The sequence below is a fragment of the Leptonychotes weddellii genome, chromosome 11 (genome assembly GCF_054177405.1).
Source record: "Leptonychotes weddellii isolate Sample4059 chromosome 11, ASM5417740v2, whole genome shotgun sequence".
Taxonomy (NCBI): domain Eukaryota; kingdom Metazoa; phylum Chordata; class Mammalia; order Carnivora; family Phocidae; genus Leptonychotes; species Leptonychotes weddellii.
Window position 1 is genome coordinate 33,567,710 of NC_138379.1, and position 13,360 is coordinate 33,581,069.

Below are 13,360 nucleotides of genomic sequence, written 5' to 3' on the forward strand. Positions count from 1 at the left end.
GATTCATAAAATTTGAGGAGTCCAAAGTTGTGCATTTCCAATAAGCTCCACACAAGTAGCAACATGTTAGAGGAGAAACGGAGAAGGGGAGGATGGACGTCGATGGTCTCGTGACAAAGGTAGGTTTGCTCGGCTTCAGGGCTCTCCCTGTTTGCTCTATCCAAGGAAGAACGGCTTGCTGTTGGCATGAAATTCAACTCCAACAAGGACTTGCTCGAGCACAGAAAAGCCAAACCACTAATCTGAATAAATAAGCATCAATTTTATTGAATCATGAATAATTTAAGACTGGTACAATCATCAGGTTTATTCTCTATGACGTGGGGCATGATCTCCAGTAGATCATTGGCAAATCCAAAAACCTCATGACAAATGAAAATTAAATAGGGAGGGTGGGAGGGAAGGAGGAAGGAAACATACCGTACACAAAATACTCAATTCCTAGTTTTCTCTTTAAAAATGGCTAGAAAAAATTCATCAAAATGCAGCACTTTAATCGATTATTTACAATTTCTATGTTACAATGAAAAAATGTACATCTTATAGGACATATTTCATAAACTGCTCCACTGGAAACAACTAGATTAAAACAGCAAACCTTCCATTTAATATCCACAAAGCTGGATTATTTTTTTTTCCTTTTGAAGTAGATTCGCCACGATCAAATTTGAGTACACAGAATTTCGAAGTTGAAGCATCGACAGTGAAATAAAAAATGTCCCCAAGACACAACAAAGGTCTAGGCAAGTCTCATTCCTTGTCCCACCCCTCCCCCACCCCCAAACTTAAATTAAAAGATATTCCCATCTCATTTATGGCCTGTATAATTCTTGGCAGTTTGGGAAGAAGACTTTTGGCTTCCATTGGTAACTCAACATAAATGTTGCATAGAATTTCATACATTTCAAAATTAGCCTAACTGTAGAAAAAGGCAAAATGGAAGCATTTCGGACAGAGCCCTAAATGAGTACAAAGTCACTTTGTCAAAGGTGAGTGACACTAAAGTAAAATAGGACTGAAATAAGAAATGTGCACATCAGACAACCCTGCTTCCCGAAACTTTAGGAAGGACACGGAGTTGTGAATCACACAAGGGCTACACTACTTGAAATCACTGGTCACTAGTTAGGCAGTACCAGGGACAGAGGTCTTGGTTCTGAGCCTGGACCCAGTGGGAGGGAAGTCTGTAGGAGGGGAGACGACAGAAAAGGTGTCAATTAAAAAAAAAGGGGGGGTTTCAAACAATATTGGCAGGTGTCTACTCACAAGGTGACTGGGAAAACTGCCCCCAAGGAGAAGTCCATTTTACCTCCTCCCAAATTCACAGTATGAGCGTGTAAGGTCATCGTTGGGAAACAGATTGAGAAGGACCAGTCTTCAGGTTTACCAGAAGGCTCAGGGTGTGGCCCGTGGTCACAGGCTAAATTCATGGTTTAAAATTTTTATGAAAAAACAAAACAGAACAAGACACACTCACACATCCAGATGGCTAACGAAGGCTGCACGCAAGAGAGTCTGAGTTTATGGAGATGAAAGCAAGGACAGCACGGAGAGCTAGTCCATTCACCAGCTAGTGGGACACATTTCTCCTTTTCCTCTAAGGAGGAAGAAAATGGTGTCATCCAATGTCATGCGAGCAGTTTCAGGTCAAGTTCTTGTGGTAAGTGAATGAAAAAAAAAATGTACAGAGATGGACCTTCAGAAATAGAAATGTGAAAGGTGGAATAAAAACCCTGATTGTTAACAGAGACACCCCCACTGGGGTCCGATGAAGATTCTCTTTATAAAGCAGAAACAAACAACTTAGAGTTTTAGCACTCTCTGTAAAGGAAATACCAGTATGTTGAAGACACATCCTAGCAGGGTATGCATCAGCAATGCCTTGCGGACTTGCAGCAACTTTTGCCTTTTCCTGCATCAGACAGATCACTGTCCAGGCAGAGTGTTAGCTGGAGACTGATAAGAACCTAAAAAAAAAAAAAAAAAATGCATCTTTTTTTTTTCCTTTTTCCTTTTACCCATGGTCACGCATCCACACAAATGAGTCTTTTGGATGAGAAAAGTCACAGCAACTTGAGTCCTCCTAATGAGTAGATGACTTTTTAGCCCTCTTTGCTCTGATGGGGAAAATAAACAAAAAAACTAATGGACCCCAGGCAGGCACAACACTCGTAAAATGAACATGGTTAGTACAAAACCAGTAAGGCATCGCTTTGGGAAGGTCAGCACCAAAGAGGTCAGGCAAGACTCGTCCGGACGGGGACCCGGGCTTCTGAAAGGGAGCGGATTCCGGCCCCTTGTGGAGTTGTGTCACGTTGGTTCTGAGGAAAGTGCAAGTCTTGTGCGAGGTGACCTCAGCATCCCACCTGAGGTTGGGGCTGGCACGCCTGAGGTGTTGATGTGCGTTCTGAAGCCTCGAGGACGAGAAGGAAAGGCAAGGTCCCCGCTCACCCGCGCGTGGAGGATGGGGTCCTGGTCCACTAGAAAGGACGCGACCCGCCCCGCCCCCCCCCCCCCCAAGCAGGGCGCGGCGAGGTGTAAAACCGTGAGGATGGACAACTGAACAACCAGAACTCAGCAGGACCAAACCGAAACTCAACTCCTGCAGTTCTTTCTTTCACCAAAGGACTGATTCTGACCAAAGGCGGGGGGGCGGGGGGGAAGAAAAAAATCTCCAAAATCAATGAGTCAGAAAAGGGGGGAAACTCAACCTCATTTGCAAGGGGGTAACCAGTTCTCCAAAACAGACCAATTCTCACTGTCCACAGTGTTTGCAGAAAGAAAAACCTGATTCATTGAGACAGGAGGGGGAAGTAGACACGGGCCGTCTGCATCGTGGCCACATCCGCTCGCGCACGTTCCACTCACGCTCAGGATCGACTGGAGGCTGACGGGTCTGGAAGGTGGGGCTGAACGGGAACAGGCAAAAATACCTCTCGGGGAAGGAGAGCACCATTTAAGAAGCAGAACAAAACAGCGAGCGCGCTTCGCGTTTCCCTGCGGTGTCCCTGCGTCGTAGCTGCGCAGTCAGCCGAGTGGGACCCAGCGGCGCCCGCCCCGTTAGCACCAGCTGTCTGGGCGGCCGGCTGCGGGGGAGGCGCGGGGGCGTGGAGGCAGATGCAGGCTGCTGGCGGCAAGACCCAGGCCCGAGGCTCTATGCCGAGGGGAAGCTGTGTTGCCCGCATTTCCAGCGTGGCTCCAGTCTCTTCCGCTCTGGGTAGCTCGCCGCAGGATGCTGTTTGGTTTCAGAAGCTTCCAAGCGGGTTCTTGGTTTGTTTGTTTTCTTTAGAACCTTTTCATTTCAACGGTGACGATCGTTTCCCGAGAAGTACCTTCAGTGTCTTAGGGAGGTCACGGCAACAAGGCAAACGATAATGAAAATAAACAAGAAGGTAGTGCAGGTCTCCCTGTGGAAGGGAGCGGTGCCAAGGCGGCTGGCCTGGGAGGCCCGCACCCAGGTCGAGGCTGGAGGAGGAGGGGTCTGGGTATCCCTGCAGCTCTCGCGCCGTGGCCGGGGGGCTGGCTCAGGAAGGTGCGGGGCACGCAGGTGGGGCAGGGCAGGGAGGGGGGAGGCGGGCAGGCTCCACGGCTGGCCCCTGTCACAGAGTCGACTCTAGGGACGAGTCCAGGATGTCGTCGTGATGGCTGTTGCTGTTGGAGTCGCTGTCGTAGCTCTGGGGGCTGGAGTAGTTGGCCGCCTCCTGCAGCCTCATCAGCATGTTCATCTGGGGAGAGAGGAAGAGCGTGAGCGGCTTTCAGCCTGGTAGCCGTCCACCTCTGGCCTTTTCCAAGCTTGCGCTACGTCCTCCAGACGCACCCCGGGTTGCAGCCCACAGCAGAGGCCATAGACAAAAAAAAAAAACAAAACAAAAAAACCAACTGTGGACTCCGGGCCAGGCTTCCAGGGTTCCAGTCCTGTCTCTACCACTTACGAGCCGCATAACCTTGGGTAAGTTACTTAACCTTTTTGTGTCTCAGCTTCTTCATCGTCCACATGAGAACCATCGTACCTGTCCTACGACGTTTGTGGGCATGGATTGAGTGAATATATGCCAAGCACAGAAAAAATAGGAAGTCTTCTAGGAATACAGAATTTATTCTTTATTTGCAAGTGACACAGATTACCCCTTACCCAAGCACAGCCTGCAGACGGCGTAGAGATGCCAGTCAAGCTGGCTCGGCCCCGCTGACATCTGAAGCACACGGCTCCCCCTTCGGGGAGCACCAAACCCGTGGGTATGTCTGACTCTGGCCAGAGGGCAGCCTGGAGCCGGCTGTGCTCCCACTCCTGCCGAGGCCACCATGGGGAGGTAAAGGACAGCAGCAGTTACAAGCAGAGCCATGAAGCACAGAGGGGCCTGAATTCCAAGGCAGGAAACTCTGGGCAAATTACCCACCATACCTGAGCCCCCAGGTCCTCATGTGCAGAGCAGAGAGAGCAAGAGCACCTGTATCTCACAGGGTTGAAGGAGGCAATGAAAGGACAGGATGTGCATTAGACCCTCAGAAGAGGGCTTGGCGTGTAGGAAGTGCTCAATAAATGAGATCTGCTACCATCATCATCATTTGACTTTAAGAGTTTAAAGAGTGTTCTGAGACCTTCCCAGTCTACAGTCTATTGGTTATTTGTCTGCGAGTGAAAGGGAGAACTAGGAACTAATTTTACTTGCAACTTTAAATTGTGTCTTTTATATTTTACATAGCAAGTAAGTTAGAAAGTAGGGTCTCTCTGAGCTAAGGCCAAGACATGATGCAGCTGGGCATGAAATCCAGCTGCTTCCTAGCCAGCTGACCCTCGGGATGCCTTGCGGTCTCCTTGGGTGAGCCAGGGCGCAGAACCACCATTAGCCGTGCCTACTGGTGTAGCCATGACCGGGGAAGAGGTGGAGCTGAAGTACAAGGGGCAATCCTTGGCAGCCGTGATTCTTCACTCATCAAACAGCCCCACTGTATTTACAGTGTGTGTTCTCGAACAAAAATGAGTCAGTCCTCTTCTCCTGGAGGTCTCGGTCTCATGAGGGAGAGAGAGACCAGTTAACAAGAGACCTCGGGCCCTGGGGAGGGAGAAACCCAAGTATCTATTTGATAGTGGGGGTACCTGAGCTGGCACAGCTCACTTCGGGGTACCTGGGGCTGGAGGGAGAGTTTTGTGTAACTATTCCAAGAGCTCCAGGTTTCACCTAAATGCCCTTATGTTTAGTCAGTGACACAAATACTCCCGGGTAAGAGAAGAGGGTCTGGAGATGAGGGAGCCATGCTTTCCTCTAGAGATCTCCTAAATTCTATTTTTATGTAAGGAAAGAGCTCATGAGCTTGCAACCACAGAAACATCTCCACGACTCTGGCTTTAGCCATAATTCATGTTAGACATGGCGTTTTCAACTCTGGTCCTTTCTTCTGCAGAACCATTGTTGTAAACACTGTACATTATGTTGTGCATAGTAACATAACAACTCCCATTTAAAATACAGTTCCTATTTATAAGAAAGCTCAACAGGACCCCAGCTCCTTCCTGCCAGTGAGGAGGATGGCAGACAAGCCAAAGCAGCGATGATGATGATGATTTTTATCTAGCAAATCAATTAGTCATCAGGGAAAGAACAAGTCAGCTGTCTTTTAATTCTGCTGCATCCCTCATGAATATGTTCTTTCATTAAGTAATGCAAGTCATATTTTCTGCTGTGTTTTTCCTCTTGCCTTAGCTGCCAAGGGAGCTCAAGGGTAAATTGAAGGCATGATAATGGTCACTTAAGTATGGGAGGCTCTGGGGTATGTGCTTCCACTTTCTTTAATAGAGCTTCTGATTTATTAGGTCTAATCTTGCAGTATAACTGTATATGGGTCTTAGGTAGGCAGAGAACACTATAATTATAGTGTTATCGTCCCTGGTCCAGGTTCTTCTCAAAGGGCCTTTATTTGCTTTTGCAATGGTGGGGGTAAATAAGAAGCTCAGGCAGTTACACAGACTTAACTCAGGTCGCTGGCCTTGGGACCCGTATTCAGGCTTCCCTGTCCTCTGAGAGTCCCTCGTGCCCTGAAACCTCTCCCTGCGTGTGCGTCTGATCAGTCAGTTCGGGCTTCTGCTCCTTAGCAATCTCCGCCTTTGCTCTGGCACTAGTGGGAGAGATGAATGGGGCAGGACAGTACGTGATAAAGTTGGTACTCTAATCAGAGGGCAGAGTGGGACGGGGGCGTTTAGGTTGGGAAAAATCACATTCGTAACCTTTTATTTTATACCGGAACAAATTTCAGAGGGTTAAAGGCCACAGTGAAAAACTGACCCCATGGGAGATAACGCTGCCAAAGTGCGACTAACCTGGGGGTGGGTCCAGCCTTCCCAAGAGAGACCCTGGCTCAGTCACGTCTCTATTCCCAGCATGCCTTGCGTCATGCCCAATACACAGTAAGTGCTCAGTAAATGCTGAGCTGCTCTGAGAGCGGAGACTTACCAGTGGGTCTCCTTCAGCATCGCTGGGGGGCATCTGCTTGCTCGCAGACCCTTCCCGAGGCATGGAGTAGCCGTCGAAGCCGACATCCTCAGGCCGGAGCTGCAGCAGGGGAGGCCACTCGTGTTGCTGTGGGCTGGCTGCCCAGGGGTAGGTGTCCATCACCCACTTGGCGGGATCCTCCCAGGGGGCCCGCCTTCCATAGAGCTGAAAACAGGCAAAGAAGGAATAGTCTGGGACTGGCCCGAGACCTCCTCTGCAGCCCTCCCTGGCTGTGCAGCCTTCGGAAACCTCCTCAAGCCCAGCATCATGCCTTCCCTGATGGAGTAACTGCACTTCCAGAATTCTAAGGAAGGAAGCCACCCGAGGTACCCACAGCTTGATGTGCCAAGACTGAAGGCAACGTGACCTAAGGGTCAAAGGTGCTGGCTTTGGAGTCATCATCTGACCTGGGTCCCCATCTTCGCTCTGCCACTGTCTCACCGAGTCACCCTAAACTCTACGCTTTGCTGATCCAATCTGAAAAGTAGCCGCTTGCGGGGAGGGACCCCAACTGCATGATTTGAAGCATGTGCCAATTTCTGTGGTGTAAATGCTCCTCCCATGGCCGATTTCAAACCACCAATATGGTAGCACTGAACTTGGGAGCTGGAAGGAGGTGCTGACCCTCGGCTCCCATGAGTCGGCTCTAGTATCCCATGGGGTGAACCCCTGAAGATGACCTCCGACACCGATCGTGCGCCGGGCATCAACACCACAGTGGGGGTCACCGACAGCCCTGGTTCAATAAAACCCCATTTCCTGAAGCAGCTCGGACTCTCAGAGCCCCTCACAGCAGCACTGGTCACTTTCAAAACAGCACCCTGTTAACCGAGGTTACACACGGGTATCGGAATTTTAAGTCTTTCAACTATTATCCTTCAAAACTGTCCGGAACAACTGACGGGAAACTATGTTATCACTTAATTTAAGGCCTTTTTTTAAGCCTTCACTATTTAATGATAAGATTATTACAGTGGATTTTACCAGCAATGTCAAGAAATCTATTATCTCTTCCAAGGACAGACACCGGGCCGCTGCCCGTCCCCAGGTGGGGCTCTGCATAGGATACAGTCTTCATCTTCATCATACCGTCTGCATCTTCTCTCTGTTAATGCCACCACGGCTGCCCCATCTTACAGCTGATGGTGGGTCAGCAGCGTTTTACAAATACTGTGCAGAACTGCCATGTGACTCCAAGGGGGAGCAGGACTGCCCGAGTCTCCCAGATGAGGGGGACAGGCCCAGGGAGGAAAGGCAGAAGAACAGGAATCCAAGTCTGTCCGCCTCCACGCACCACTGAGTCTGAGACGTGGCAGGTGTGCTTGCCCAGCACTGGGGAGTACCCCTTCGACAGGGGACCATGGGGTACACGGACCAAAGACTCCTGAACCACCACGTCTGCAGGGCAGCTCCCTCCGCCCTCCCACAACTCCTACAGGAGAGAGGGGAGAGAGGACTTGCTACCAGAACAGAGCTGAGCTCTGACTGACCAGATCACACCTATCCAGGTCCTAGGCTGCCCCAGCTGGAAGGAACTGGAGTCCCCTGGCCTTGTTTACTGGATGGGGTCGTTGGGGTCTAAACAGGAAGGCCAGCCGTGAAAGGTTATGGAGTGGAGCTGGCTTCAAACCCGGGACCTCAGCTTCCTTGTCTGGGCCTTTCTTCCCCTCTCCGCCCCTCCTGACCGAGTCCACCTGGTATCAGCAAGAGACAAGAGCCATGACTCAGCCAAAACCAGAGTAGGGAGAGGCAGACCAGGCTATCCACCAGACAAGGGTGTGTCAGTTGGGTGATTCACGGGGGCCTACGGTACCTCTGACCTTGACGTCTGATGTGTCGGGGAAGCCACCCACCCTGCCCGCATGGCCCAGGGGCTTACCCGTCCCTCCCCATTAGTGACTAGCTCTTCCTGTACTCAAGACACGCACAGCCTCCTGTGACCTCACTGCTTTCTCAGACGCCTGCACCCCTCCCGTCTAGCACCCTGACCGTGTCTGTCGCTAAATCTTCCTTCACCTGGGGCAGCAGTGAGTCTCGGGCCTGAGGATTCAGTCTGGTGTTCTAAAGGCTGTTCCTGGTCCGAGCAAGGAGGGATGACGTGAAGGTGAGGGCATGTGCACGTGTGTGCAAGCCAGGAAGGGAGGGAGCACACAAGCATTTGGGGCATATTCAGAACTGAAGAAGGCTGCTCTCCATCAGAAACATTCCTGCAATTTTAGAAGCTTCTCCCTCCAGAGGGAGGGTTGGGCCACATTTCCCAAGCCAGGCCTCATGCGTGAGGCTGAACCAGGGCCTTACTTCCGGAGCCAGTCTGGAAGAGGAGAGGCTCAGGGCTGCAGAGCAAGAGGCGGGGATGTGGAGCTCATCCAGTCCTTAGACATAATATGGCCCAGAGGTTTTCAAATACTTGCTCTTCCCCTGACCCTACCACTGAGTAGCCTGAGGACCTCTGGGCTCCACAGAAGCCAGCCGGAGAAAATACTCTTCTAGTCTAAGCTGCTCAGATCACAGACAGGGAACCTACAGACAGGAGACTTGCCCAGGGTCTCAGAGCAGGTTGGGTCATCCGATAAATGGCCCAACACTCTTCTCCGCCCACCAGGAGAACACAGGTCCTTTGAGTTGCTCTACAGACTTCAGACACTTTGGCAAATGTTTACAATGATGGCTCCAAAGGGGAGCAGGACTGGGAACTGAGTCATAAGATAAATGTACATTGGGCGCATGTGAACGTCATCTGCAAGAACAGGAAATATTTTTACAAGCTTCCACGCTTGCCACTAGACATGTTCAAGACCAGGTGATGAATGGTTGGGTCAGGACTATGGCAGGCAAAGGAATTACCATAAAAGCTCCTCGGCCCCACTGCAGCAGAGCCCTGAGGCAGCTCTGGGAAGCAGCAGAGACAGCTGGACAGAGAGACAGGCAGATGGGACATTCACCTACCCCTATGGCTCAGGAGCTGTGGGCTGAGACAACGGGAACGAATACCGGGGCCTCTGTGAGCCTCCTGACTCCACAGAATGTGCGGAGCCGCCGGGAGGCCATGCTTGCCTGCTCTGAACCACAGTTCCCTCACGGCCACTCGCTCCCCTCACAGGGTCCCGTGAGGAGTGGCCTCGCACAGCATCTAGCACACAGTTAGCAGGAACTCAGGGTAACACAGGGGGAGTGGGGAATCGAACTTTTTTTTTTTTTTAAACAGAGGAATCCTTTTGTTAAATGAAATCTTCTGTAGAAAACCACCCTATGAAACACAATACTTTGTTCCCTGAACCACCTGAGGCTTCTGGAAGTTAGGGGGTCCTCAGGACAGCTTGAAAATCCCAGAAGTAACGGAGGAGTCAGCCAGACCTGGCCCCAATGCTGGCTCATCACACCCCAGTGAGTGACCTTGGGTAACAGTAAAAACTCTTGTGAGCCTGGTTTCCTCGTTTATGAGGTACTCTTTGAGCTGTTAGAACTAAAAGAGATCGTGCACATCAGGCCCCTCGCAGGGCCCAGCAAGTAGCAGACCCTCAATCAACGTCAGCAGACTTTCCTTCAAAACCAGAGGCCTGAAGAATACACACCAGGTTTCCTCATAAATCAGTAGATTCTGGGGGTTTTCCTGGGCTCCTCAGGATGATGAGGTCACAGGTTTGGGGCAAGGTGGCTCACTTTTGAGCAACTTGGTAAAATGCTAATTCTGCTGCCTCCCCACCCCCACTTGCTCCCACACTCTTGAAGGATGGTCTTTCAAATGACCTCACAGCGCAGGCAAGCAATGACTTATTTTTACTTCACGCTGAACTGGTAAGTCCCATGAGATGGTGGTATGTCTCTGTTCCCTGCCCCAGACGGAACGTTCTATAGCCATCCCCAAATCCTTTCAACCCGTGGCCTCCGTGCTCTTGGTGGGAAAGAGCCCCAGGAAGGGCATTTGGACTCCACCTTTATGGCCGTGCCCAGAAGGCTTTCTTTGAAATTCAAGTCGAAAGGAGCAGGGTCCTGGCATGTCCATCCTGGGTGAGGACTGACAGGGGGCCAGCTGATGTGTAGTTCAAGGTTGGAGAACTCCTTGTGTCTCCCCACTCATGGTTTGTGCTTCACTGCGCAAGGGAGGCCAGCCCTTAACCAACAGAGCCCATGGGTTCTTCCAAGCACGCCCTGAGGTCACTGCCTATCCCTCATCACAAAATACATTTGGAGCAAAGAAGCAGCAGATGAACAAGTGAGAGGCGAGGCAGAAATAAGAGGAAATGGCGCACTTCCTCTAATTCCCTTATTTCTTTTGAGCAGCATGGGGGTCCCCCAGAGGTGCTGGGCAGAGCACAGCCCCAGGAAAGCCACTGAAGGAGAATGGAGGAGGGGGCTTCTGAAATGAAACCGACTTCAAGAATCCAGCATGTGGGAGAAGCCTCCACTGGCCCAAGAAAACAGGAATGACTGCACAGCTCCTTGGGTTTGCGGCACGGACAGATCATCTGATTAAAGACTAAACTAGGGTCCGCTGACCCAGGTCAGTGAATTTATCTACCTAGGGAGATTCTACTGCAAAGATCTGAAATCCCTCACACCTTGCTTTATGAAAGCCACGTGACACAGGAGAAAGGCTGCCGTCAGTGAACGGTCTTTGCGTGTGACTAACCAATGATTTGGGGCTGACCAAGGGACTGCCTATCTGCTTGCTAGTCTGCCTTCAGGTGCACCTCGATTGCCCCAAGGCGGCCTGCGTTTGTGGGACAGCCGTGCTCCAGCTCGGTGAGGCAGGAGCTGCAAGAGGCACAGTACGTTCCTTTCCCAGTTCTTGCCGTCCCGGCAGCCTCTGAAACCACAGGCTGCTGCACAGCACAAAGCGGCAACACATCCGCCAGGGGCAGTGACATACACACTGCGGCCCCGAACGGGCTGTACCCCATACACGCACGTGGGTGTGCCCCCTCCCGTGCCCTCCACCGGCCCACAGCAGCCTCCTGGGTCTCCAGCTGCCCAGCGTGGAGGAAGCCAAGGAGCCCTTGGGAAGCCGGCTGGTTCCTGGACTCTTCAGCTGTGCCTGATGCCTGCTCATTACTCAGTGTGCGTGCTGCAAGCCTAGAAACTTCTACAGCTGCCTCCAGACTCAACCGTGTCACTGGTGCAAGCTCCAATTTAATGCTAAGCCCGCCCTAGCACTCAAGGCTGAGCTGAATGAGAAGTGAAGGATGCTGCCTTCCAGCCCCTGCAGTGTAGGGGCTTGCAGCCCCAGGGGCCCCAGGGTCGTGGCGGGAGGCAGAGTGGGCGGGTGAGGGTATCTGGGTGGCAGGTAGTGAGTGCTATGGGGCCGAGGCCTCAGAACCTGGAATTCGAGTTAGGGGACTGGACTCCAATCTCAGCTTCTTCAAGTGTCCTTTTTATGACCTTGGGCAACCCACTTACTCTCTCTGAGCCTTAATTTTCCTCTCCTGAAAAATGGAGACCAAAAAAAAAAAAAAAACCACCTCTGCTCAAGTCCCAGGACTAAAGCAGGCTTGAGTCAAATAGCAGAGAGGAGACTACTTCGCAAACTGCACACTTCCATTTCTTGTGTGCTCACTGTGCTGGGCGCTTTATGGTCATGACTGCATTTAACCCTCGCAGTAACTGCTTGTGGTAGAGGATGGTCATTCTCCTCTTCTATCAGTCAGGGCACTAGGGCACAGAGAGGCTGAACAACTTGCCTGGGGTCACACATGAACAGTGGCGGAGCCAAGATATGCAGCTAAGTCGTCCTACTCTGTGCCAGACTGATGGCCTCCCCCGTGAGGGGCTGTCACCCCATGTCAGTCAGACGTCTAAAGGAGGAGATACAGACAACTCATCGGGTCACCAGAACAGTTCCCCCGTCCCGCCCCCAATTCTGAGGAGGCCTGTGGCAAGCACGCTCCTCACCTGGAGTCCTTCTCTGACGGCTTCCAGGAGATAGGGGATAATCGAGTAGTTCCACAAGTCGGTGAACCACACCCTGGAGCCATCCACATCGATGGGGCATGACAGGAAGAGCCGGGGGCCTGGGGACCACAGGGAAAGTCCATCAGAGCTAAAACTGGGGGGTTAAGAGAAGCCACGGTCTGAACAAACCCCACAGGAGGGACCCTGTGATTTTCTGAATGACAGCAGAAGTACCGCTTCCCTGGGATCTCTCTCCCCTCCCAGGAAATCACCCAAAAGAGAGGAGAGGCTTTATGGAGAGAGATGTTCACTGCAGTAGGATGAACCCTGACCGCTGGAAACAGAAGTGCACTCAGTGTCCGAGAAGAGAAATGGTTACGCAAACGAAGGTAGAGCCACTTTGATTACTCTGCAGCCTTTGGGAAGGACTGTGAAAATGGAGCAGCAACACAGATGCTCAGGGGACAATGTGAAATAAAAAAAATGAGCATCCTGTGTGCACGCTATATTTGCGACTACACAAACCTACATGTCTGGACAAGGACAGAAATCAGAAGTTCAAATTAACATTCTGTTAAGATGGTGGGATGATCAGCGGTCTTTTTTTCTCTGAACCCTAAGCTTTGGGAATGTTGATAGCATTTTATTTTTAAAGCGGAGCCAATGTGGCCGGATGGCTTGTGCTTAGGGGAGCCCTGCGCTGGGGGCTCTTCACAGAGCCGGCAGTTTTTGCATCAGCCTGGGCTGGATGCCTCGCTCTGCAGCTAATCAGCCCTGGTCCGCTGTGCAAAGATGAGGACAGGGACACAGCACCGGATGCAGATGACTGGCAGTCCGGGGGTCTGCCCTGGGCTGTGATGGTCCCTCTGTCCCCTTCTCACCCGTGTGGACAGTGCAGCATCCAGCTGACTTGTGCCTGCCAGGTGCTGTCCTGGCCAGGGCCCCGAGGACATGCGTCTGAGGCGGCCAGAACTCCAGGAGCA

General features: G+C 51.6%; 1 protein-coding gene across 5 annotated transcripts in view; it reads right to left on the reverse strand.

The window, feature by feature from the left end:
• Window positions 1-243: 243 nt before the first annotated feature.
• The window catches only part of NAV2 (neuron navigator 2), a 708,473-nt gene continuing 695,356 nt past the window's right edge, over window positions 244-13,360 (reverse strand). For 4 of the 5 annotated variants that reach the window (XM_081798468.1, XM_081798466.1, XM_081798467.1 and 1 more), the window contains 3 exons: window positions 12,378-12,496; window positions 6,450-6,653; window positions 244-3,725 (listed from right to left, as the gene is read on the reverse strand). In XM_081798468.1, coding sequence (XP_081654594.1) covers window positions 3,600-3,725; window positions 6,450-6,653; window positions 12,378-12,496 — 449 coding nt within the window. In that variant the 3' untranslated portion in view covers window positions 244-3,599. The remainder of the gene's footprint in view (window positions 3,726-6,449; window positions 6,654-12,377; window positions 12,497-13,360) is intronic. The other variant, XM_081798464.1, reaches the window with a different exon arrangement.